Consider the following 25,624-nt stretch of genomic DNA (forward strand, 5'->3'; position numbering starts at 1 on the left):
ATCTTGTCATCTAGTGACTATGTCTTAGAGATGTGTGAGAGTTTGCTACATATAAATTGGCTGCTATCATGCTAACAACAACTACATTTCAAGGTATCTTATTGGCAGTAAAACTAGTTGAAACATGTTCGTGGAAAGTGCCAATGGTCACAAGAACTAAGCTGTGCACATACTCAGCATGCAAGGTAGACGAGAACTCCACACGTACAAGGAACCAGTTATCTGCACATACTCAGGATCTGTTCCTGTACAAACACTGTGATCTAGACAGATTCAAGATCAGATATTGCTAAACACCGGTTACCTTGTGATAGTCAAATTCGTCTGCAGGCTTGATGTCATCTAAGTCTATGGGCAAACTGTCTGGCCTATCTTTGTTGTTAGTCTGAGGCTCCAGTTCAGGTCCAGGCACAGACACTACTTTGGGCAGATAGCTTTCTGATTTGCAGTCACAGCAGCAGCAAACTCTAAGCATGTTCAACTCTGCTATAAAGGGCCCGTGTTTCCTAGCAACCTTCAGATGAAGTCATATGCCAGTTTCGGAGCCTATGATTGGCTTATGTACCAGGTGTGTAGAATTCTTGATTGTTCTCCAGTAGGTAGGAATAGTTAATTCAGGGAATTCTCACCAATCATAAGGCTGATTCTATATGGGCTACAATGATGCCACATGGGTTTCTGACATTGACATTCTATGGAGCAGTTGGAGTGGGCAGCAGGTAGGGGAGTCTGAAAGGTCTCAGCACAACAGTAATGGGCAGTGTGGCATCCTTCAATGCACTTTAATTTTATAATTCTTTAGCATTCTAAGTCTCTGAATGTTTTGAAAATCTTCTCTGAAAATCAGGACGACAGCAATCTGGGGGTTATGCTTGTGCTCACCTTACAGACGGTGGGAACACTGCCACGTGTGGTGCATGGTTCATGAAGAATGATTTTCAGCAGCTTTTTAGGAGGAAACTAGTGATAGGCAATAAACACTAGCCTTGCCTGTTATGCCATAATTACCAAGAATGAATTAAATAAAACCATTACTTCTGAATCTAATCTTCATTTTCCACAAATCTCCAAAGGAGGTTGCTGGAAAGTCAAAGGACAGATCAAATCTGTCCAAACTGATTTCCTGTTTGGTTTGAGAAATCATTAACTGACTGGAGCAAGGACCTTGAAGATGTGTGCAGGCTAGCAGACCAATGCCACCAGGAGATCAGGTTACGACAAGTTTTACTTTATGGCTAGCGGAAGACCCTGCACTGACAAGGACCTCTGAATCATACTGGATGGACATGTGGTTTGAAAGTATTTCTGGAAATTCATGTTAATCTTTTACTTGTTTCTTCAACGTGTGAAAAAGTTGAAGCATTTAAGCGTTGCTTTGACTAGTGTCCATCAAATCTGTGTATGACAAGAACTTGAAAGCTTATATCTGTCCTTGGGCTTCGTGTCATTGCTAAACCATTAGCACTTGGATTAAGAAAACACTTCCACTAACATGTTCGCAGAATGGCTGGGCTGGAAAAAGAACAGAATATCCTTCTGAATTAGAAAGGAACAGCTCTTGAAATTAGGGCTCAGATAGGTTTACTCTGTATCTTAGTCACACTGCCTTTGCCCTGGGAGCGTTTGATGGCGTGGCACAAAGGGAGTTTTACTCGGTATCTAACCCATGTTACCTTTTCTTTGGAAGTGTTTGTGTCAACAGTGTAAAGTTACTCAGTACCTAAGACCACAGAACCATTTGTTGCAGAGACAGGCCCTTTCAGTAATTGTATCTAACCCCACCACCTCCCCTGACAGTTCATTCCAGATATTTACTGCCTTTCGTGTGAAAAACCTACCCTTCAAATCTCCTTTAAATTTCTCCCCTTTCACTTTAAACCTATGCCTTCTGGTTCTAGACTCCCCTGTCCTGGGAAAAAAAGACTATCTACACTATCTACGCCATTCATAATTTTATAAACATCTATAAGGTTATCTCTTAGCCTCTTATGTTCTGGTGAGAATAAATTCAGCCTGCATAATCTTCTCTTATAACTACAGCTCTCCAGGAAACAACCTGGTGAGTCTCTTCTGCATTCTTTCAAATGTTACCACATCCTTTCTGTAGTTTTGTTACCAAAACTGCACACAACCCTGTAAGTCCAGTAGGACAAATGCTTTATACATGTAAGGGGTTTCTTCTTTTATGTTACTGCTAAGGCTAACGAAAATGGCTTCTTTGTTATGTTAACTGCTGAGAAAGTGCTTCTCTCTCGCAGTTTGTTTGGGTTATACTACTGATAAGAGCATTGTATTCATTTGCTAACCAATTGGGATAGATTTTATTCTTTCTCGTGTGTCTGTAAGCTATTGTTTTTCATGGGCTTTGGGGCAGAGGGCAATGGGGACAGAAAGAGGAGATGCGATGCTGTAAGCTGGGCGGCAGGATGAACCCCAAGCGGGAGTCCGAGGCCCAGGGTGTTCAGCGAGAAGAGGATACGAAGACAGACTCGTGTGGAGCATCTGGTCGACCACCGTGGTTGGTCCCAGGCAGCGAGTCGAGGAGGTCGGAGGGAATCGAATGGTGGAAAGAAGACTCCATTAATTGAGCTCCAACTGTTGTGCACGAAGTGGTTGAACTTTGATAAGTTTGGCGCCTTTTATTTTCCTTTTATATTTTATCTCTATTAATTACCCAGTTCCAGTAAGATCTATAAAGTGTAATCATTTAATCGCATATGGTGTATTGTCTGTTATTTGGTGGGGTGGGGTACATCACACAGCACCACACAAACTTGATTACCCAGTCTGGTGGGGCCGAAGGCTGCTTCCCCTAGATGGAAGCGAGCTGAGCGTCTACATATAACTCTACATATAGTTGCAACATGATATCCAAAGTCCTACACTCAATGTCTCACCTATTGAAGGCAAGCATACCTTCTTCACTATCATATCCATCTGTGTCATTTCTTTCAGAGAACTATGAACTCACACTCCAATTTCTCTCTGTACACCAGCACCTGTAAAACCCCTGTCACTAACTCTATACGTCCTACCACAAGTTGACTTCCAAGGTGCAAGATTTTCCCCTCATTCTCCTCTTTCTTCCAACCTCAACAGAACATTGACCCAGTTTACTCAATTTCTCCTCATATGGTAAACCCACCTAGAATTAGTCTAGAATGGTAACTCTGTACCTAACTTACCCAGTGTCTGTCATGGAAGTGTTTGACAGGAAGTGTTGATGAAGATTTACTGGGCATATGTCTCCTACTGTCCTTGCCATGGAAATACTTGATTTTTGACAGTAGTGTCATCCCTCCAAAATCTCTTCACTGTCAAACACCTGACTGTTCAGTCCCATGTCCTTCAATTCCTTTGATGTCCAAAATTACCGCTATAGTAAGAATGCAGTCACCGCACACTTAGTGACGTTAAACCTAGGGCCTACCTGCTCTCCCAGTTAGCCCAGCTTTCTGAAGAAGGGCAGAGGTGTAATCCTGAATGTTTTGGCTCAATACCTGTCCATGAGCCAGGACGATAAGAACAGATAATACTGTTGCTTCTGGGACAAGTTAACTACCAAAGTGACCATATTTCAGAATGGACTCAATTGGTTATAAATCTCTTTGGGAATCTCAAGGTGCTGAAAGGAGGACTGGAATACAAGTTTTTCTCTTATGTGTTCCAAGAGATGGCTGAGCTACTCACACGCCTGAAGAGAAGATGAGACAACGTGAAGTGCAGAGTGGAAAACAAAATGGGGAATCATTTCCCTTTCTCTCATTCAAACAGGGATTCAGGCTGCCCTACTCACCTGAGCAAATGGAGTCACAATCATGTCTTCTGCATGGCTGAGTACAAAAAGAATCAGAGTTAAAATAGTGGTCCTCCATACATTCAACATATTGCTTACTTACAATGAACCAAATACTCAATGCAGAGACACTAAGATGCAGCAAAGGAGAAGTTGTTGACGTTCCCCACAAACCAAATCACACAACAATTCAAAGTTTTATTTGGATGTGGGACTGTCATGTCTTTAGCACCTTGTTTTACTTCCATTTTTCTTAGCGATGTTGAAGGAGGTCATCAGTTCTTTGCTGGTTTGCAATAGTTGGTGAATCACATTCGCCAACTAGTTTTCCTTGTAAGCTATTCTCCCACATTTCCATCAGTCCCACCACTCTCATATACCAGGGGAATTTACAGTGGCCAATTACACTACCTTGCACTGGCCGGTGGCGTAGTGGCATCCACACTAAACCCCGAGGCGAGTGGTCCCAGGTTCAAATCCAGCCAACCCCTCACATGCTTTCCATCCATGCCGGGTTGAGCGTTAAACAGACAAATGCTAAAGAAATGGCAAGGTTGCGGCCCGTTGCGCCACAAGGCGTGGAGAGAATCAACAACAATTATACCACCAGGCTGCTTCCTGCAGGAAGCTGAGCAATAGTCACCTCATTGTTGGGTTGAATTGAAGACTCCTCACAAATCTTCTGGTCCAGCAGATCGATATCCCCTCTCAATTAGCTAAAGATTGGGGGCAGCGCATCGTTATCGCCAAATCAGTATATCGACAACTAACGATGAGTTGGAGTACAGGAAGGAGACAGACAGCCTAGTGACATAGTATCATGACAATAACTTTTCTCTCAATGCCACCAAAACAAAAAGAGACTTCAGAAAGGGCAGAGGTGCACGTGCACACGCTCCTGCCTACACCAATGGTGTTGAGATTAAAAGAATAGTGAACTTCAAGTTCCTAATTATGAACATCTCCAATAGCCTGCCCCGGTTCCTTTGTTGATGCCTCTACTTCCTCAGGAGGCTAAAGAAATTTGGCATGCCCCCTTGACCCTCATCATTTCTTTCTCAATGCACCACAGAAAGCATTTTGTGTTGAGGCATAATGATTTGATATGGCCACTGACCGTCCCAGTGCAAGAAACTGCAGAGGTATATTGTGGGCACAGCTCAGCACATCATGGGAACTAGCCCTCCCTCAGTCGACTCTGGCTATACTTCTCACTGCTTCAGTAAAGCAGTCAGCATAATCAAAGACACTGCCCACCTCGGTCACTCTCTCTTCTCCCTTCTCCCGTCAGGCAGAAGACAAACAGAAGTCAGAATGCACGTACCACCAGCCTCAGGGCGTCTCCTGTTCCACTGTTACCAGATTCTTTAATGGACCACTTGGCCTCATAATCTCTTTTGTCATAAAACTTGCACTTCATCATTTACCTGCACTGCACCTTCACAGTAGTTTTTTAACACTTTACTTCACATTTTTGTTGTTTCATCTTATTTCTCCTCAGTGCGCTGAACTAGAACTTCAATATCATAACGGACTGATCGGCATGAACAGTATGCAAGACAAGCTTTTCACTGAATCCTGGCACAGGTGAGAATAATAAACCAATACCAATACTTTTGGCTTGTAACTGAAAGTTCCTGATCCTATGTCGGAGGCTGGAGCAGAACCCCTGCACTGACAGTCCCAGTGTAGAGAGAGTATTGCACTGTCACAGCTGCTGCCTTAGCAAGATCCAGTCAACCCCCTTGGATGGATACAGTGGATTCTGGTTAATTGGGCCATTGATTAATTGGGGCAGCTGCCTATTTGGAACAACTTTTAAAGCACAAAAACTAATTGAGAAAATACCGTAGGTGGGATTCCCTTTGTTTATTTGGGACACTATGCCATTTCATTGGGGCAGGAGACAATTGTCAAATTTTTAACTACCATCAGATGCGTGCACGTTAGACTGCGCTTAGGGCGAACAGATTCTAAATAGCGTCAGTTGCGCGCGTTGAAAAAGCGGTGATTTTTGTCACTGAGAGTTAGTAAGAAATAAACAGTAAGAAAATTCAGAACTGCTCTGCTCACTTAGGTTTCAAGCACTCATGCTTGGAGATCCCAGAAATGTGCGGGAGTGAAAATGAAACAATTTCACTCCAGCAAGTGGCAGATAAATTCTTCTATTGATAACCATTAGGAACTACAGTTTTATAGTACCATAATACCATTTTTAGTGTTCTGATTTATTCTGTATTTCAGTTAAAATCATAATCTGTTCTTCAATTAAATGGTAGTTTGTTTGTTTTATACCTTTTTAACTATTTCTGTGAAACTTTGGTTAATGGGGACAGCTACTTAATTGAGCTGAAATGTATGGGTCCTGCTATGTCCCAATTAACCGGAATCCACTGTATTTTATATTTTATAATTGCAGGGGAGATTGCCCACTAAATTGAATACGTTTACCTTCGACCAACATTACCAATGCAGATGATCTGATCACTGTCAATGATTTACCTTTATGTTGTGCACAGTGTGATAAAAACATCCTAAAGCACTTGACAGGACAGATAATGCATTGCGATTGTTGTGAACTTCCTGTGCACAATTTGGCCTTTAGATTCTTTTCATTGGAGGATGTCTTTGATTTGATGCAAAACAGATAGCAGCAGCAGGATGCAAGCTCTCAAAATCTACAAGCAGCACCACAATTTTAATTTTTTGTCCCAATGACCCTTTACTATAAAATGGATTATTACTGAAACTTGTAGGTACAGGCACACAGTTAGGTCAGGCTACATATCAGCTGTAGGAACTAAAAATGCAGCAGAGGATAGGGTGTGGAGCTGCTGAAATTTTCTCTAGTGGTCATGGAGTCATCCTGCTGGGAACCAGGCCATTTGGTCCACCATGTCCATGCTGACCAGTTAGCACCCCTTCATATGAATTCCATCTTCCAGCATTTGGCTGATAAGTCTACAATGCAATGCTGATTCAAGTGCTCACCCACACACTTCTTAAATGTTGGCAGCAGCTCTGCTCTCAGTCAGTGTTCTCCAGGTACTCACAACTGAGTGACCAATGCCCCCTTCAGATCCCCTGAAGATCTCTTACCCCTTACTCTAAAATCTGTGTCCTCTAGTTTTATTCATCTCTGCTATAGGGTAAAGTTTCCTGCAGTCTGTCACTGTAACTCACTCATTCTTGCTGCTCAGAGTGAACAAGATTCTTCATAAAAGCTTGGTATCATATTTAACTTCAAGATGTGCCACAGACCACTGTACCATCATTGTAATGACGACTTCCACCTTTACGTTGATGTGGCCTCTGCTCACCTGCTGAAGCCCTCATCCCTGCTATCCTTTCTTACTGCTGAGTCTGACTATTCCATATGGAGATGACAGGGCGTACGGGAGTGAGATATGCCAACTAGTGGAGTGGTGTCGCAGCAACAACCTGGCACATAACATCAGTAAGACAAAAGAGCTGATTGTGGACTTCAGGAAGGCTAAGATGAAGGAACACATACCAATCCTCATAGAGGGATCAGAAATGGAGAGAGTGAGCAACTTCAGGTTCCTGGGTGTCAGGATCCTTGAGGACCTAACCTGGTCCCAACATATTGATGCAGCTATAAAGAAGGCAAGACAGCAACTATACTTCATTAGGAGTTTGAAGAGATTTGCTGTGTCAACAAAAACACTCAAAAACTTCTATAGATGTATCATGGAGAGCATTCTGACAGGCTGTATCACTGTCTGGTATTGTGGGGGGGGGGGCGGGGGGACTACTGCACAGGACCGAAAGAAGCTACAGAGGGTTATAAATTTAGTCGGCTCCATCTTGGGTACTAGCCTACAAAGTACCCAGTACATCTTCAGGGAGTGGTGTCTCAGAAAGGCAGTGTCCATTATTAAGGACCTCCAGCACCCAGGGCATGACCTTTTCTCACTGTTACCATCAGGTAGGAGGTACAGAAGCCTGAAGGCACACACTCAGTGATTCAGGAACAGCTTCTTCCCCTCTGCAATCCAATTCTTAAATTGACATTGATCCCGTGAACACTACCTCACCTTTTAAATATATTAATTCAATATACATATACTGTAATTTATTTATTATTATTTTATTTATTTTTCTTCTTCTATATGATGTATTGCATTAAACCGCTGCTGCTAAGTTAACAAATTTCATGGTGATAATAAAACGGATTCTGATTCTGATTCCTGGCTGGTCTCTCTGTCCTACTCTATGTAACACTTGAGTTCATCCTTAGCTCTCATTTCCAGGTGCCGACATGCACCGAGTCTGTTTGTCCGTAACCCTGAGCTCATCGATCTACATTGGTTACCAGTCCAGCAATCCTTGGATTTCAAAATTCCCCCCCTTGTTTTCTAATTCTTCTGAGAGCTCAAAAACATAAATTTTCACGACATGAACATCACAGACGAGGCTCGCATTTATTCCAAGCTGTTCTTGAGAAGGTGGTGGTCAGATGTCTTTCTGAACCACTTCAGTTCTTCTGGTGAATGTGCTTCGAAATTGCTTTTGAGTAAGGATTTAGGCCCAGCAACGACAAAGGGCAGGCGAGGTATTTACAGGAAAGGACTGGGTGCAACTTGGAGTGGAACCTGCAGGTGGCAGTGTTCTCCTATACCTACTATCCTGATGCTTCTTAGTGGTCAAAGATCTAGAAGGTGCTGTTGGGGCAGCATAGATAAATAAAATATATACAGTGGATGCCAGTTATTTGGGACATTGGATAATTGGAGCAGCCGCTTACTTGGGCCAACTCTTAAAGAACAAAAACGAATCGAGAAAGTAGCTGGGAGGACATACTTTGTTTATTTGGGACACTATGCTGCTTAATTGGGACAGGACACTGTTGCAGAACAGTTCCTAACTAATGTCAGTCATGTGCATTTGTGTGGCCGATAGCCACTACACCGTGCTTAGAGTGAGCAACTTTTAAACAGTGTTTGTTGCATGTGTTTGTGTTCAAAAAGCAGTGATTTTTGTGACAGATAGTTGGGAAGAAATAAACAGTAAGACAATTCAGAACTGTCATGCTCATCTTTCAAGCATTCAGGCTTGGAGATGCCAGAAATGGTTGGGCATGAAAATGAAAATGAACTTCAACAATTTAGGAACTACAAAGAATTTGAAGGTATCGAAAATCATCTTGAATGTTACAATGAAAATGAAGACTTGGAGGATATAATTATCAAAAACACTGTAAGAATTCAGTTCAATATCTACACTAGGTGGGTGCATTGATTCTGTTCATTTACAGTCAAATGAACACAGCAAAGTATAATGGATGAATTCCTCAATCGATAAAAATTACGAACTAATACATAGTTTTATAGCTTGTTGTTGTTCAGTCGCTTAGTGTAGCCTGACTCTTCGTGACCTCATGGACCACAGGGTTTTCATGGTAAGATATGAAAGCAGATTGCCAGGCCTTTCTTCCAGGCAGATACTGCTGCTGCCCAGGTTGGGACCCGGCTGGGTTTGAACTCAGAACCATCTGCCTCGAAGTCCAGTGCTGATGCCACTACACCACCAGTTTTATAGTACTGTAATATTATCATTAGTGTTCTGATTTGATCTGTATTTCATTTAAATGCATAATTTATTATTCAGTTAGATGGTAGTTTGTCTTTTTATACCTTTTTAACTATTTCCATGAAACTTAGGCTAATTGGGGCAGCTGCCTAATTGGGCCAAGATGCACTAATCCCAATGTGTTCCAAATAATCGGAATCCACTCTGTATAATAGATGGCATACATCACAGCCGCTCTGTGACATTGATGCAGGAAACTAATAGGCTGGTAGATGTGGTGCAAACCAAAATAGCTACTTTGTTCTCTACGGATTCAAACTTGTGTGTTCTTGGAGCTACACTTTTCTAGTCAAGAGAACAATACTTCTTCAAGCTATTGCCTCAAACACTGTATATAGAAAGACCTTGACGTCAGCATGAGAGTTAGTTTCTGTAGGATATCCATCTCCTTATCTGTTCTTGTAGTCATGCATTCATGTGGCTCAAACAGTAGAATTTCTGATCATTAATGACTTTTAGAATGTGGATAGAATGAGGACTCGGCCATGGTAATGCCTTTGAATGTCAAGGATAACTCAACATACTTTCTTTTATCAATTACAGGCACTAACCTTGCTCAAATGAATGTTACTTGCTAGTTATCAGCCCATGCTTGAAGTGATCCAGATCTTGCTGATGAATACATGGCTGGCTTCACTTGTTGAAGATTGAATAACACTGAATCATCAACCACCTTTGATCTTTTTTGATAAAATTAAGGTCTTTGACAAAACAACTGATGACGGTTTGGCTTGGGACACTAGTCTGAGGAGCTGCTGCAACAATGAGGTTGGGATGAATTATCTCCAGTAAACACCTTCCTTTGTGGGAGATATGACTCCAACTCAACCAGAGAGCTTTCCCTTGATGTCCACTGAGCTCAGTTTGAATAGGGCTTCTCGTGATGCCACACCCAGGCCAATGCTCCCATGAAGTCAAATGAAATTACCCTAATCCACCCCCCCCCCCCACACCTTTGGAATTCAGTCTATTTGATGAAGTGGTCTTCAGATGACCTAAACTGGGCAGGATGAGCATCTTATCCATGAATAAATACTGCTTGATTGCATTGTTGATAGCGCCTTCCATCACTGTGTTGGTGACTGAGAGTCGATAAGCTGAGTATTAACTAGCTGGACTGGATCATACCTGCTTTGTGTGGATTGGCCAATCATGATCAACACTGACTGAATGCCAGTACCTACCCGGGACAGCCCAGCTTGAGGTGCAGCTAGTTATAGAGTGTAAGTCTTCATCTGGTGTGTCTGTGCTGTATCAAGTGTTCTCAGCTGTTTCCTCATATCATGTAGGGTGAAGAGAAATAGTTGGAGACTGACTAAAGCGATGGGAGGAATCTCAAAGGGAAGCCAAGACTGCTTATCCACTTGACGCTTGTGTCTGAGTATGTTTGCAAATAATTCAGATTTGTGTTTAGCATTCGCATGCTGGGCTCTACCAGTGCAGAGGATGGAGCTGCTCTTTAGAGCTTTGGTTTTGGAACAAGTATTTAATTACTTACAGCAGGATAGCAGAGCTTTGATCTGATCCATAAATTATAGTATCAGTTAATTATCACATTCTGCTCTTACTGTTTAGCACACATTGTTCTGAGTTGGAGCCTCACTGGGTTTGAAGCTTATTTTTAGGTATGCCTGGTGCTGCTCCTGCGTGACCTTCTGCACTCCTCGTCGAGCAACACTCACAAGACGCTGGAGGAACTCAGCAGGTCGGGCAGCATCAGTGGAAAAGATCAGTCGACGTTTCAGGCCGGAACCCTTCATCAGGACCGAAGAGGGAAGGGGCAGAGGCCCTGTAAAGAAGGTGGGGGGAGGGTGGGATGGAGAAGGCTGGAAGGTTCCAGGTGAAAAACCAGTAAGGGGAAAGATAAAGGGGTGGGGAAGGGAGGCAGGGAGGGGATAGGCAGGAAAGGTGAAGAAAGAATAGGGGAAAACACAATGGGTAGTAGGAGGCAGAACCAAGAGGGAGGAGGTAGGCAGCTGGGGGAGGGGGCACAGTGACATAGGGATGGGGGAAGAGAGGGGGAGGGAATTACTGGAAGTTGGAGAATTCTATGTTCATACCAAGGGGCTGGAGACTACCTAGACGGTATATGAGGTGTTGCTCCTCCAACCTGAGTTTAGCCTCATCATGGCAGTAGAGGAGGCCATGTATGGACATATCTGAATGGGAGTGGGAAGCAGAGTTGAAGTGGGTGGCTACTGGGAGATCCTGTCTGCTTTGGCGGACGGAGCAGAGGTGCTCGACGAAGCGGTCCCCCAATCTGCGTCGGGTTTCACCGATGTAGAGGAGGCCGCACTGGGAGCACCGAATGCAATAGATGACCCCAACAGACTCACAAGTGAAGTGTTGCCTCACTTGGAAGTACTGTTTGGGGCCCTGAATGGTGGTAAGAGAGGGGGTATAGGGACAGGTGTAGCATTTGCACTTACAGGGATCTCGCCAGGTGGGAGATCCGTGGGGAGGGACGTGTGGACCAGGGAGTCGCGGAGGGACCGATCCCTGCGGAAGGCGGAGAGGGGTGGAGAAGGAAAGATGTGCTTAGTGGTGGGGTCCTGTTGAAGGTGGCGGAAGTTGTGAGGATAATGTGCTGGATCCGGAGGCTGGTGGGGTGGTAGGTGAGACAAGGGGACCTCTGCCCCTGTTGTGGTGGTGGGAGGGTGGGGTGAGAGCCGAAGTGCAGGAAATGGAGGAGATGCAGGTGAGGGCATCATTGATGACAGCAGAAGGGAAACCATGATCCTCAAAGAAAGAGGACATTTGAGATGTCCTGGAACGGAAAACCTCATCCTCGGAGCAGATGCGGCGGAGACAGAGGAACTGGGAATAGGGAATGGCATTTTTGCATGTGGTGGGATGGGAAGAGGTATAGTTGAGGTAGTTATGAGAGTCAGTGGGTTTGTAGAAGATGTCAGTGGACAGTCTGTCTCCAGGGATGGAGACCGAGAGATCGAGAAAGGGGAGAGAAGTGTCCGAGATAGACCAAGTGAATTTGAGGGCTGGGTGGAAGTTAGAAGTAAAGTCGATGAAATTGATGAGCTCAGCATGGGTGCAGGAAGCAGCACCAATGTAGTCGTCAATGTACCGAAGGAAAAGTTGGGGAGCAGTACCAGAATAGGTTTGGAGCACAGACTGTTCCACATAACCAATGAAGAGGCAGGCATAGCTGGGGCCCATGCGAGTTCCCATAGCTACACCCTTGGTCTGAAGAAAGTGGGAAGAGCCAAAAGAGAAGTTATTGAGTGTGAGAACCAGTTCCGCCAACCGGAGGAGGGTAGTGGTGGTGGGGAACCGGTGAGGTCTATTATTCAGAAAGTAGTGGAGGGCTTTGAGGCCTTCTTCATGGGGAATGGAGGTGTCTAGGGATTGGACACTGCTCCCCCTCTGTGTTAAATCCTCCCCTTGTTGAGCTTGATAGCGATTGCAGATTTAGGAAAATGCACTGCAGATGGTAGTGCAGGTTCTACTGATAATGATGGTTCACAGAGCCTCAAGGATGCCCAGTTATGAGCTGTTCTGGGAAAACTCTGTTCCATACACGTGCAGGGCTACACAACACAATGGACTTATCTTCAGTGTTAAGATGGGAGTTTATCTCAACCAGACTGGGAAGAGATCAGTCCTACTAATACTCTCATGGACAGATAATGTACCTCTGCAACAGACGGACTGGTGAATGTAAAATAAAGCGGGCTATGATGGGTAAATTCCTTGTTTTTTTTGTTACCTGCCACAGACTCAATGTGGTAGCTATGTTCTTCAGGACTCGGTCAGGGATAATTCTGTTAGACAGTCTTGGAGATGGAAATTGAGGTTCCCTCACTCAGAGAATATTTGGTACCCTCATTACCCTCAGTGCATCTTCCATGGAGGAACCACTGGTTCATATAGCTGGAGAAGGACAATAGATCATTATCAGAAAGAAATTTCCTTGTCAGTATTTGACCTTTTTGCCAAGAGGCTTCATGGGTTCTGCAGTCAATATAATTTGGCATCAATGTTGAGGACTTCCAGTGGTTCTTTCTTCCTGTCTGTATACCACAGTACTATCGTTCAGTTGAGTCTATTGGCCACTGGACTGAAAATACCTGAGGATTGTAACAGTGGACAATGATTGTGAAGTATGATTCTGTGAGTACAGCAAAGTTGCGCACCATTTCCAAGACGCTTTTAGGAAGGTTTTGTGAAAGCATCTTGGCTATGAAGAACTCTGCCGTGTCTGAATTTTGTCTTGTTCTAGTTTTCTCCTCACTCTGCTTTAATATGGCAGTTGTGTGACAACTGAGAGGCCGGGTTACTCTCAGCAACTGCAGTTGAACCACTCCACGGTGGGTATGGAGTCACAGACAGATCAGAATATGGCAGTTTTTCTCTCCAGTTTTTAAAAACATCTCCAAAACACAAATTAGACAAATTTTTAAAAATTAGGTGATTTAATTAATCAGATTCAAATATCACACCCAGCTGGTGTGAGATTTGAACTCACACCTCTCAACTGTAAACCATTGTTCCTGGACTAACTGTCTAGTTATATAACTATTGCAGCACAGCTAACTAAGATGTACTCATTGTCACACATTATTTCACACAAATTCTCACCTCCCAGTCCCTGTCTTTTAATAGCAGACTACTGGCAGTTCGTCTCCAACCAATAAGATTGTCTAATTACTTGGCAGAATACTCCCAGTTCATCTCCATGAACAGAATAGCTTCTTCTCCATTTCTTCTATTCCCAGAAAGATTATACAGCTTCTTCTGTTTCCTGTTCTACTCTTCTCTTCAACTGACAGGTTTTTAAAATGCTAGGTTAGTGTTGGCACAAGAGTCACCTCCAGAGCTGCATTATCTTCTCTCCCACTGTTCTGTGATTCGAACCAGAACCCCTTTACTCATAGTGAGCTAAATCAGACCTAGTCCCAGACTCCAGACTCAATTGGAAGGCTGAATTCCTCAGACAGGTTTCTCTATTTGCCAAATCCCAAATTTAATCACCCTTCTGTTGGTGCTCCGAGCCTCAAGTTCTGGAATTTTCTTCCCTAACTTCCCTGCCAATCCCTCTCTGTTAGGACACATTTTAAAATCTTACATCACTGACTATATTTTGGTCATTGTTTCTTTGTAGCTCTGAATGAAATTTGATTTTTTAGCACATCTGTGAAATATATCAGGCTGTTTCACTGCATTATTGATGGTATTATAGAAGCACAGGTTTCACCAGAAACTGCAGCTGGCTGCACAGCACTTCTAAAATTTGGTCCCACGATAGGGCCAAATAGTAAAACACACTGTTACCATTACAGAGTACACTTGGCATGATGTTTTCACAAACTACAACCTTGCTTACACTTGGAAACTAAGTACTTCATTGGTTGGGAAGTATCTAGGATGTCACTGGACCAGCAAATTTGTGGATAACACCAAGATTGAGAGTGTAGTGGACAGCGAGGAAGATTATCAGAGCTTGCAGTGGGATCTGGACCAGCTGGAAAAATGGCAGATAAAATTTGACGCGGACAAGTGCGAGGCATTGCACTTCAGTAGGACCAATCAGGGTTCGTCTTACACAGTGAACAGTAAAAGTAGGGCACTGAGGTGTGCAGTAGAGCAAAGGGATCTGGGAATACAGGTCCATAATTCATTAAAAATGGTGGCACATGTAGCTAGGGTCATAAAGAAAGCTCTTGGCACATTGGCTTTCATATATCAAAGAGTTCAGTACAGGAGGTGGGAGTTTATGTTTAAGTTGTATAAGACATTGGTGAGGCCTAATTTCCTACTACAGAAGAGATGTAAATAAGTTTGAAAGAGTACAGAGAACATTTACAAGGATGTTACCAGGAGGACTTGAGTTATGAGGAAAGATTGAATAGGTTGGGACTTTGTTCCTTGGAACGTTTAAGAATGAGGGGAGATTTGATAGAGCTATAGATAGGGAAAATACAAGCAGGCTTTTTCCTTTGGGGTTGGGTGGGTCTACAACTAGAGGTTATGGATTAAGGGTGAAAGGGGAAAAGCTTGGGAACATGAGGGGCAATTACTTCACTCAGAGGATTGTGACAGTGTGGAACGAGCTGCCAGTGCAAGTGGTGCATGTGAGCTTGATTTCAACGCTTACGATAAGTTTGGATAGATACATGGATGGGAGGGGTACGGAGGGCTGCATCAATGCAGGCTGAAGGGAGCAGGCAGTTTAAATGGTTTGGCATGGACTAGATGGGCCGAAGAGCCTGCCGCTGTGCTGTAGTTTTCTATGACTCTGTGTCATGGTGTGGAAAACAACGGAACACCATCTTCTTGATACTCTCTCTTTACAGCACACAACTTTACAAAGTTAAATATGAAGTTGAAGTAAACTTAAAAAAAAATCACCTATTTAGGAATAAAAACAAACAGAATAGGAAAAAGGAGGGTTTTTTTGGGTTAGGAATTTTGCAGCTATGTGTATGAATGGTTGAGGCAGTGTTTTGATGGTGTGGATGGGACAGTCAACCCAGTTCAGTCCAGGTCCAAATCCACACGCTCACTTGTGAGATCAAAGGGTTTGATGTGTCCCTACTCTGTGGTGGATTTTAATTGGGAAAGGCAACCTCTCTACTAAGTGGCATATGGATGGAAGGCAAATGGAGTGCTATGTGGGAGACAAAAGTTAGATTAATCTTAGAGCATTTATTTATTTAGAGATACAGCACAGAATGGCCCAACGAGCCCACATCCAGTAATCCACTGATTAACATTAGTCTAATGACAGGACACGTGGGCACGTGGCCAAGTGGTTAAGGCATATGTCCAGTGATCTCAAGGTCGCTAGTTTGAGCCTCAGCTGTGGCAGCGTGTTTGTATCCTCGAGCAAGGCACTTAACCACACATTGCTCTAGTGTCTGTGCGAGGAGTGGTGCCTCACACAGATTTCCAATCTGCACCTTGTAAGGCATGAAAATGCCTGATATTGGCCTCTCATGGTCTGAGCCGACGTTCCCTCCCTCCCAATGACAGGACACTTTACATGACCAATAAACCTACTAATCTGTACGTCATTGGACAGGGGGAGGAAACTCACGGGGAGAATTTACAAACTCCTCACAGACGGCTCCAGAATTAAACTCCAAACTCTGGAACGCCCCGAGCTGCAACAGTGTCACGGTAGCCATGGTGACGCAACGTCGTGGGCGAAGGGCCTGTACTATACTCTGCTGTTCCATGTGCTCCTATGTGCAAAACTATTTCCTTAAAAGGTCTTCACTTATTTATGTCTTAAATCTCCATATTCAAAAGAGCCCAACTGAACTCCGGTGTATTTCAACCGCCAATTTCTACCAACGAAGGTAATGAAAGGGAGAATTCGCATAGGGGAAGGTTTAATACTTTCTCAGTAAAAGTGATGGGGGGTGGGATGAGGCTTCATTAGGTTCTACTCTGCAGGCTGGGAGGAGGGGCACTGATATACCGCTATGGGGGGGGGGGTTAACACAGCTATAGGAGTATGAGAGAGAATGCTACTCTACATGGGCTGCCTTGTTGATTCACCCCAAGCTCAGTTCGATTGGTTACCCTGAGACTTTCCTACAGTCACTTCAGATTCTACGACTTAACATGACACGGCCGTGACAGAGGCAGCCTTGAACCCTCAGGAGATAATCCATTCCTTCTCTTGCGAGCGCTGACCGCTACACAGCATAGAGTCATTCGACTGCTTGGGCTGAGAGAGGGTGACTCGCTGCCTGCAACGCAAATGGGTCTGAAAGTGTGAGTAGTGAGTGCGCACAAAATGAGTCAAGTAAAACGTGCCACGGCGACAAGAGCTGGGTAAGCCCAGCACGATGGAACTTACCCAACAACATGTCTTCCTTGTTCGGTTTTATAAATGAACATAGCTCAGGAGGAGCAGTGGGGGGGGGGGTGTGGTGAGGAAAGGGAAGATGTGAGCAGACTAAAGCCTGATTTATACTTCTGCGTCAACTCGACGCCGTAACCTACGCAAGTGACCTACGTGCGTTGTGAGCATTTATGCTTGTGCATTGGTGTGTCTGCGTTGTTCTGCAATTCGTGCACGTCACGCATGCGCACACACCTGCCCGTGCAAGGCTGCATGGTCATGGTAGTCTTTCTCGGGGTCAACAAGAAGCGAGCGTCTTTTTTCGTCAAAGCGAAAAGTGTCCTCCATAATTTCGGCGGTCTGTAAAGCTTTATGGAAAGCATTGCAGCCAGAGTTCCTTCCCTGCCCTTCAGTCGCCCAATGGGAAGCTATTGCAGCGTAGGATGAAATGCAATGCTACCAAGCGGACCAATCACAGCTGTTGCGTTCTGCGTTGCCGCGACGCGCAGTTACATTTTGGGAGAGGTGCGCATCAGGCTATGGCATAGGGATCCACGTTGGCTCTGCATACGATTTGCGGTGACACAGAACTTACGACGTCAAGTTGACGCAGAAGTATAAATCAGGCTTAAGGGTGGGGAAGGTGCTATGAGTGGGGGTGAATGTTTCTATGGTTAAAGTGGATGGACAGAGAGATACTTACATCAGGAGTGATACTAGAGTAGCTCAAATGAGCACCATCTGGCCTGGTTGGTGTGTAGAGTTGAGGGGAGTTTGAATCTCCTATACCCATGGAACAAATAGGTCAACTCTTATCCATCTGAATCGAAGTCAGTGGAAGTGTAAAGTGTGCATGGTTTAAAGCTGGCCAGCATCCTTTCTAATAGAAGATCAATACTGCCATCAGCGTTAGCTTTGTTAAGACCTTCATAGCAGAGATTGTGGGCTGCTGGGACACTGAGGTGTGATGAGTACAACATCAAAGGGGAGTCCACCTGACGCAGATGTTCCCATGTCTGCTTACTGCAGAGTGGGCAGAATTTACATAGGTGCACGATTACTCTCCTGGAATACTGCCAGGATGGTCAATCACGTTTGCTGAACAGACCATTGGTCACCTGTCTAATGTGTTACCTGTCTAACAAAGAATTTTTCTCCAACATGGAGCACAGTGTTTTTATGAAGATAGTCCTGGCTCTAACACAAATGGGACTGAAGGTGTTGATTGGGAAGCACAAGATGTCTATAGCAACTAAAAAGATTGCTGGAGCAGCTCAGTCGGTCAGGCAGTGCCTACGGAGGGGAATGAACTGTCAACATTTCATGTCAACTCTTAACTCGAAGGCAGAGTACAAAGTTAATGGCCGGATTCTAACTAGAGTAGGGGAACAGAGGGATCTTGGGACCCGGATACTTACAGTAAATACCTAAAAGTTGCCCCATAAGCTGATAGGGTGGTTAGGAAGACATTGTGTGTGCGCGCTTTAAGTAGAAGGGGGATGGAGTTCAATAGCCATGAGGCAATGTTGCAGCTCTGACAAACTCTGGTTACACCACTCCTATGTTCAGTTTTGGTCGCCCCATTACAGGAAGTATGTGGAGGCTTTAGGGAGGATGCGGTGGAGATTTACCAGGATGCTGCCTGGATTAGAGAGCACGTCTAATGAGGAAAGGTTGCGCGTGCTTGGGATTAGTGGCAACTTGATAGAGGTGTATAAGATAATGAAAGGCATTGATAGAGTGGACTGCTAGCACCTTTTTCTCCCCTGGATGGCAGTGACCAATACCAGAGGACATCTGTTTAAGATGAGATGTTAGAGGCAGTTGTTTGGGACAACGACGGAGAGGCGGGTACCTGGAACACTCTGCCTGATATGGTGATAGAGGCTGATACATTTGGACTTTCTAAAAGACTCTTAGATAGGCATATGGATGTAAGTAAAATGGAAGGTTGTGGGCTGGATAGGAGGGAAGCGTTTATGTGGGTTGGTACAACGTTGTGGGCCAAAGGGCCACACCACGTTGTACTTTTCTATGTTCATAATGACTGGACCAAAAGGGCCTCAACCTGAAATGTTGACTGTCCATTTTCCTCCATCGATGTTGACTGATCCAGCGAGAACCTCAAACGCTTTTGTGCTGCTCTAGACTTCAGCATCCGCAGTCTCGTCACCTTAGTTCAGGTTGTCACATTTGACCTCAAGGAGCACTCAACCAGGACAGCAGGGGTTAATAAAAATGAAAAGCCCCAAAAGGAGAGCAGGTAGGAAAATCCCAAGCCTACTCTCCCAAGCTCACCGGCATTGCCCTCCCTCACCTCAACTCTCACACACCAATACTCAGGACAGTGTTGCCTCGTGGTTCTCACGGTTAGTAGACTGTGGTAAGGTGGGCAGGTTAAAATCTAACTTACTTTCCCAAAGTCAGGGCAAGGAAAGGCTCTGAGCATTGTGAAACCAAGGATTGTCTTGAGTGAGCCTTGAAGTAGTTACTTCTGGTACCGAGTTGTTTGAGAAGAGGATAAAAAACGATTGGAGACAGATTATTTTCATTCCCCTACTCTCTTTTATCAGTTTCTGCTTGCAAATGACCTTAAGAAGCCACCTCCTCCACTCGTCCCAAATCCATTAATAATTTCAGCTGCCGGTTTAAGATGGTGCTGGTGAAGTTCGGTGACTACTTAACAGTGGCAAACAAACCAAAGAAAACAACTAAATACTTTTTCTGGTAAACAATCACTCCAAACAATGGGCTGTAACTTCCCATTTGGAGTTGAGCTTTCGAACCGCCTGTATGGCTTGGCATTTTTGTGGGATGAACTGAAGTCTCGAAGGTGCAGTACGGTTGCGGCAATTGAGGCCACGGGTTGAGGGCCGGAGGGTGGGGGACCTGGAGGCAATTCCATGTGGCAGAACGGAGGTGAATAGAGCCAAGGCAGAGTTGAGGCGAGACCTGGGTCCGGCTGTGAGAGTGAGGAAATATCCACGGTTTGATCAATTTAAGCGCTGGGCCAAATGGGAAAGGTCAGATATGGGCTGAATGGAGGTGGTGGAGCCCAGGCCCAAGAGGATGTTGAAGCAGCACGGCCCAGGTCTGAGAGCGAGGAACGACACTGTGTTTGGATGATTTAAGCACCAGGCCAGACTGTAAAGGTCAGTGGCCAGAGGTAAGGGATGGGCCAGTTCAGCGTGCTGCTCTGTGATGCTTACTCAGCTCTGCGCTGAACTGACGCTGTGGCCTGCTCCTGAATGGGCCGCATAGGGTTCCCAAATGTCCCATATTTGCCAGACATCCCATACATTGGGCTAAATTGGTTTATCCCATACGGGACCGCCCTTGTCCCGTATTTCCCCCGCTAAGGTAGAGCGTCCCTATGAAACCTTTCATGCCAAAATGGCATAAAGCAAGGAAGCAATTACCATTAATTTATATGGAAAAAATTTTTGAGCGCTCCCAGACCCAAAAAATAACCTACCAAATCATACCAAATAACATATAAAACCTAAAATATAATAAAAGCAGGAATGATATGATAAATACACAACCTATATAAAGTAGAAATAATGTATGTACAGTGTAGTTGGGAAGATTAAGCCAAAACCGATTTGTAGAAAAAAATCGGCACGTCACGCATGCACACACAGATGCCCGCGCAAGGCTTCATGGTCATGGTAGACTCTCTCGGGGTAAACACAAGTGTCCCGTATTTGACTGCTACTTTTGTCCCTTATTTGGGAGTGAGAAAGTTGGCAACCCTAGGCCGCACTGATGCCTGTCTTTATGTCCCTGGACAGACTCAGTTTTGTAAACTTCAGTTCTGAATGCTATTTGCTTATTTTTATTGTTTGCACTATTTTTTTTTCCCCTCTGCACATTGGGTGTTCGACAGTCTTTGTTTTTTTTAAAATGGGTTCTGTTGGTGACAAAGAACAGAATGCCATTTTATTGAGCCAGGTCATTCAATCAGGAAATGGAGCATACCACAAAGATAACCAGAGGGATTGAAGAGCATGGCAGTGTGATAGAAGGCAGGAGGTCCTGTGATGATACGTCCAGGAATATGTCAAATCAGAGCTGGCAACAGCCTCTAGATTAGGGCTTCCCAACCTTATTTATGCTGTGGACCAATAGCATTAAGCAAGAGGTTTGTGGACCCCAGGTTGGAAACCCCTTCTCTAGATGTCACTGGTCCATGTGGATGGCTGCCAGCTTGCTATTTCTGCTGATCATTTCAGCAAGTATCCTAAATTCAGGCCCCCAAAGAAAGCCTTCTTGACCAGGCCTCTAAAGCAGAGCCACGAATGGCTTCGCGGTTAAGCCCTGCAAAAGCAAGCCCCAGGCTAGACATCATTCACCAGGCAAAATTTCTCTTTAGCTTCTGATTCAGAGCAGCAATTTAATCAAATTTACCAAGAGAAAACAAAAGTAATATCACTTACATGTCGCCAGTGATTGAGGAGTTCCGGGACATATTCTTCGGGGAGATATCGTAGTCGCTGTCAGAACGGTACAGGAAGGACTCCCGTCGCTGGCCATGGGCAAAGTTCGCCTGCAGCACAAGCCCCGAGCTGGGGCTTGTCTGAGGGTCGAGAGGGCTGCGTGCCGCCGTGAGCCCATTCTCCACATCGAAACTGCATAGAGAGACACGAGTATCAGGTCAGTGCAGAGCAGCAGACTTGGCTTTACTGGAGTGAGGGCTGTAACTGTCAGAGCTGGCAGGGAGCAAGCGCCCTTTCCCTATCGGTGACACAACCTGACTAATGCAGAATCAAGTCACTTCAATAACAACTCAAACACAAAGGAATGAAATTCAGCCTGGCTTTCTCCAGATATTGGAAAAGGCCACTCTTCCCCTCAGATTTGCTCTACCAGTCACTTGTTTAAGGTTTATCTGTCTACATCGATGACTCACATTAAGTCCTTACTCAGCCAAAAGCCAGAGATCTCAACCCTGGCCAGTTGACCAGATTCGACACAATGACCTGGTAATTTGGTCAGCCGGGTCTAATTCCAGGCCCCACCCCAGGAAATGATGTGATGGTGCTGAAGATGATGTGGAGGGAAATTCCAGTCACGTTGCCAGGGCAGAGCTGCTACAGTGACGTGGGAGCAGAGAAGGTTAAAGGAGGAAAGTTATTTCAGTATTCAAGACTGAAAATCTCTGTTACAGCACATAAGGAGAAACTGCTTCCAGTGGGAGTAGATCAGTGACCAGAGAATACAGTTTAAAGAGATGAGCAGAGGAACTAGTGGGGAGGGGAGCACAATTTTCTTCCCTGTGCAGCAAGTTCTTGCGATCTGGAATGCATTGCCTGAAATGGCAGGGATGGATATATGTTGGACAGACATTTTCAAATGACAAAGGCTCAAAGGAGAAAAATCTGCATGAAGAAAGCACAGGGACTGACAAATTGGAAACCCTTTCAAGGAGCCAGCAGGAATGCCTCCTTCTCTGTTGTACAATCGCATGATTCATAGAGGTCTTCTGAAGAAAACTTGTGAACTCCAAAAAAAAGACTGCTCTGTAGAAGCAAAAGTCCTAGAGCTGAGACGGGCCTTTGAATCAATTAACAACACACATCAAAGTTGCTGGTGAACACAGCAGGCCAGGCAGCATCTCTAGGAAGAGGTACAGTCGACGTTTCGGGCCGAGACCCTTCGTCAGGACTAACTGAAAGAAGAGGTAGTAAAAGATTTGAAAGTGGGACGGGGAGGGGGAGATCCAAAATAATAGAAGACAGGAGTGGGAGGGATGGAGCCAAGAGCTGGACAGTTGATTGGCAAAAGGGATATGAGAGGATCATGGGACAGGAGGCTCAGGGAGAAGGGAAAGGGGGAGGGGGGGAAACCCAGAGGATGGGCAAGGGGTATAGTCAGAGGGACCGGGGGAAAAAAAAGGCCACACATTTTAATTCCACGTCCCATTCCCATTCTGATATGTCTGTCTACGGCCTCCTCTACTGTAAAGATGAAGCACACTCAGGTTGGAGGAACACCACCTTATATTCCGTCTGGGTAGCCTCCAACCTGACGGCATGAACACTGACTTCTCAAACTTCCGCTAATGCCCCACCTCCCTGTCGTACCCCATCCGTTATTTATTTATTTATATACACACATTCTTTTTCTCTTTCTCCTTTTTCTCCCTCTGTCCCTCTCACTATACCCCTTGCCCATCCTCTGGGCTTCCCCCCCTTTTTCTTTCTCCCTAGGCCTCCTGTCTCATGATCCTCTCATATTCCTTTTGCCAATCACCTGTCCAGCTCTTGGCTTCATCCCTCCCCTTCCTGTCTTCTCCTATCATTCTGGATCTCCCCCTCCCACTTTCAAATCTCTTACTAGCTCTTCTTTCAGTTAGTCCTGATGAAGGGTCTCGGCCCAAAACGTCGACTGTACCTCTTCCTAGAGATGCTGCCTGGCCTGCTGCATTCACCAGCAACTTTGATGTGTATTGCTTGAGTTTCCAGCACCTGCAGATTTCCTCGTGTTTGCGCTTTGAATCAATTGATGTTTATACTCATCACAAACCTCCTCCACTCTCATTGGCCATTTCTCATTGGCCTCTCTATATGCAAGTATTTCTCTGGGTTGGTCATACCAAGTTGTGTAGGAACTGGTGACAAGACAAAAAGTTGGCAGGGTGAGGAAAACAAAGGGGCCCAAGGAGTTTCACACCAACCAACTCATCTGAGTCTCCCAACTGCAGAGTAAAAGCCTTCAAGGTCTTACCTTGATTAAATCACCCCCTCCCAGTTTCTCCACCCTCTGCACAAGCTCGTTTTATTCTCCCCAGCGCAATTAAATGTTCTTGCTCCTGACAATGGTCAGAGGATGAGGCCCTGGAGCCTGTTCTGTATTTCAGTGACACTGCGACTCATCTAAATTTTAGCTCCAGTCATCTGTTAACTATTTACTTACCACTGTTAGTTAAAATCTGAGATTGATGTACTTCTGTTAACTAAAGGAATTAAGGCGTTGGCTACAAATTAACACAATCTCATCAAATAGCAGATTTAGAGGGGGTGGGGAAGGAATTTTTTTAATTTTGTGTTTGTTCAAATGTTCAACCTGGGAAAAACAAAATCAATCAATCACAGTACTGAACATTTTCATTTGGTTATAGCCTCCAGCATCCACATATTTCTTTGGGAAGAGGGAGCTCCACATTAAATTCACCGAAATACATCAATGTCTCTCCCTTTATCTCCCTCTCCGGGTGACAAACAAAAACCAGATAGCAACCAAGGTCATCAGTTTGTGAAGCTGCTGAGATCTGCCTTGTTCTAATTCCACTTGATGGCCACATTTCAACCAATGGGAGTGACCTTTCATTCAACCAGTGCTCCTTCAGGGATTTATAAAAACTTAGTCCCACCCCCTTCCTTCCCTAACTCTGACACTGAAAAAAAATACAGAATTTCTCCTGCAGAATGGAGCTAAAATTCAGAGATCACAAGTTGCTGTGGTTATAGACCATTTCTGAGTCAGATTTTGAAAGTTCAAACCCCACTCCAGAATCCCATTACCTCACAATTTCACAATTCTGTGGTGTGTACTGTTGGATATAACATTCAACCTGGCCTCAAATGAACCAACTGTGACACATTCATACTGTGCCAAGGTCAAGTTCAAACTGAACACAGCCGAGGCCGGGTCTGAACCAGCCCGCAAGGTGAACCCCATCCATCCCAACCAAATACCAATTGGAACCCAACTTGATTAAACTGATCAAACTGCAGGCCGATCCCCTCCTAACCTGATCCAACCAATTCTGATACCCTCAGCGATTACAGCGGCCCTGATCCAAACTCACACAAGTAGCCAAGTGAACTAAGAAAAAATATTGAAGCTGGAAATCTGAAACAGAAAATGCCAGCAAAGCTCAACAGACCAGGCAGCATTTGTGTCAGAGAATCAATCAATTGGTATTGGACCCTACAACACAATCCGTACACTCCTCTGAGTAAACTTCACCTGGCACGCAACTGCCCACTTTCCAATTTCTCCGAGAATTTTACTCTTCTCTTACTTTTTAAGAATTTGCAAACTTTGAACTGCATAGCAAATTGAGCCCATGAACAGACTGTAAGAACATTGATTCTTGCAGATCCCCTGGGAAACCGAATGAACAGTTCTTTCTCTTCAGTCTGAAACGTGACAATTCACCAGATTTGATCTACGTTGTTTTTTAAATTATTATTTATTTGTTTGTTTAGCGCAGGTACTTTGCATTCTTGTTGGAGATGGTTATTGTCTGTCAGATGCGTGTTAGTCATAGTCATAGTCATAGTCATACTTTACTGATCCCGGGGGAAATTGGTTTTTGTTACAGTTGCATCATAAATAATAAATAGTAACAGAACCATAAATAGTTAAATAGTAATATGTAAATTATGCCAGTAAAT

At 44.5% G+C, this 25,624-nt stretch overlaps 1 protein-coding gene across 7 annotated transcripts in view; it reads right to left on the reverse strand.

The window, feature by feature from the left end:
* The window catches only part of LOC134337366 (3',5'-cyclic-AMP phosphodiesterase 4C-like), a 285,269-nt gene that overhangs the window by 44,538 nt on the left and 215,107 nt on the right, over positions 1-25,624 (reverse strand). For 4 of the 7 annotated variants that reach the window (XM_063032307.1, XM_063032306.1, XM_063032309.1 and 1 more), the window contains 3 exons: positions 21,659-21,850; positions 19,633-19,713; positions 3,797-3,833 (listed from right to left, as the gene is read on the reverse strand). In XM_063032307.1, the coding sequence (XP_062888377.1) occupies positions 3,797-3,833; positions 19,633-19,713; positions 21,659-21,850 (310 nt within the window). The remainder of the gene's footprint in view (positions 1-3,796; positions 3,834-19,632; positions 19,714-21,658; positions 21,851-25,624) is intronic. The other 3 variants (XM_063032310.1, XM_063032311.1, XM_063032308.1) reach the window with 2 other exon arrangements.

Source organism: Mobula hypostoma, chromosome 24, assembly GCF_963921235.1.
Source record: "Mobula hypostoma chromosome 24, sMobHyp1.1, whole genome shotgun sequence".
NCBI classification, from domain to species: Eukaryota; Metazoa; Chordata; class Chondrichthyes; order Myliobatiformes; family Myliobatidae; genus Mobula; species Mobula hypostoma.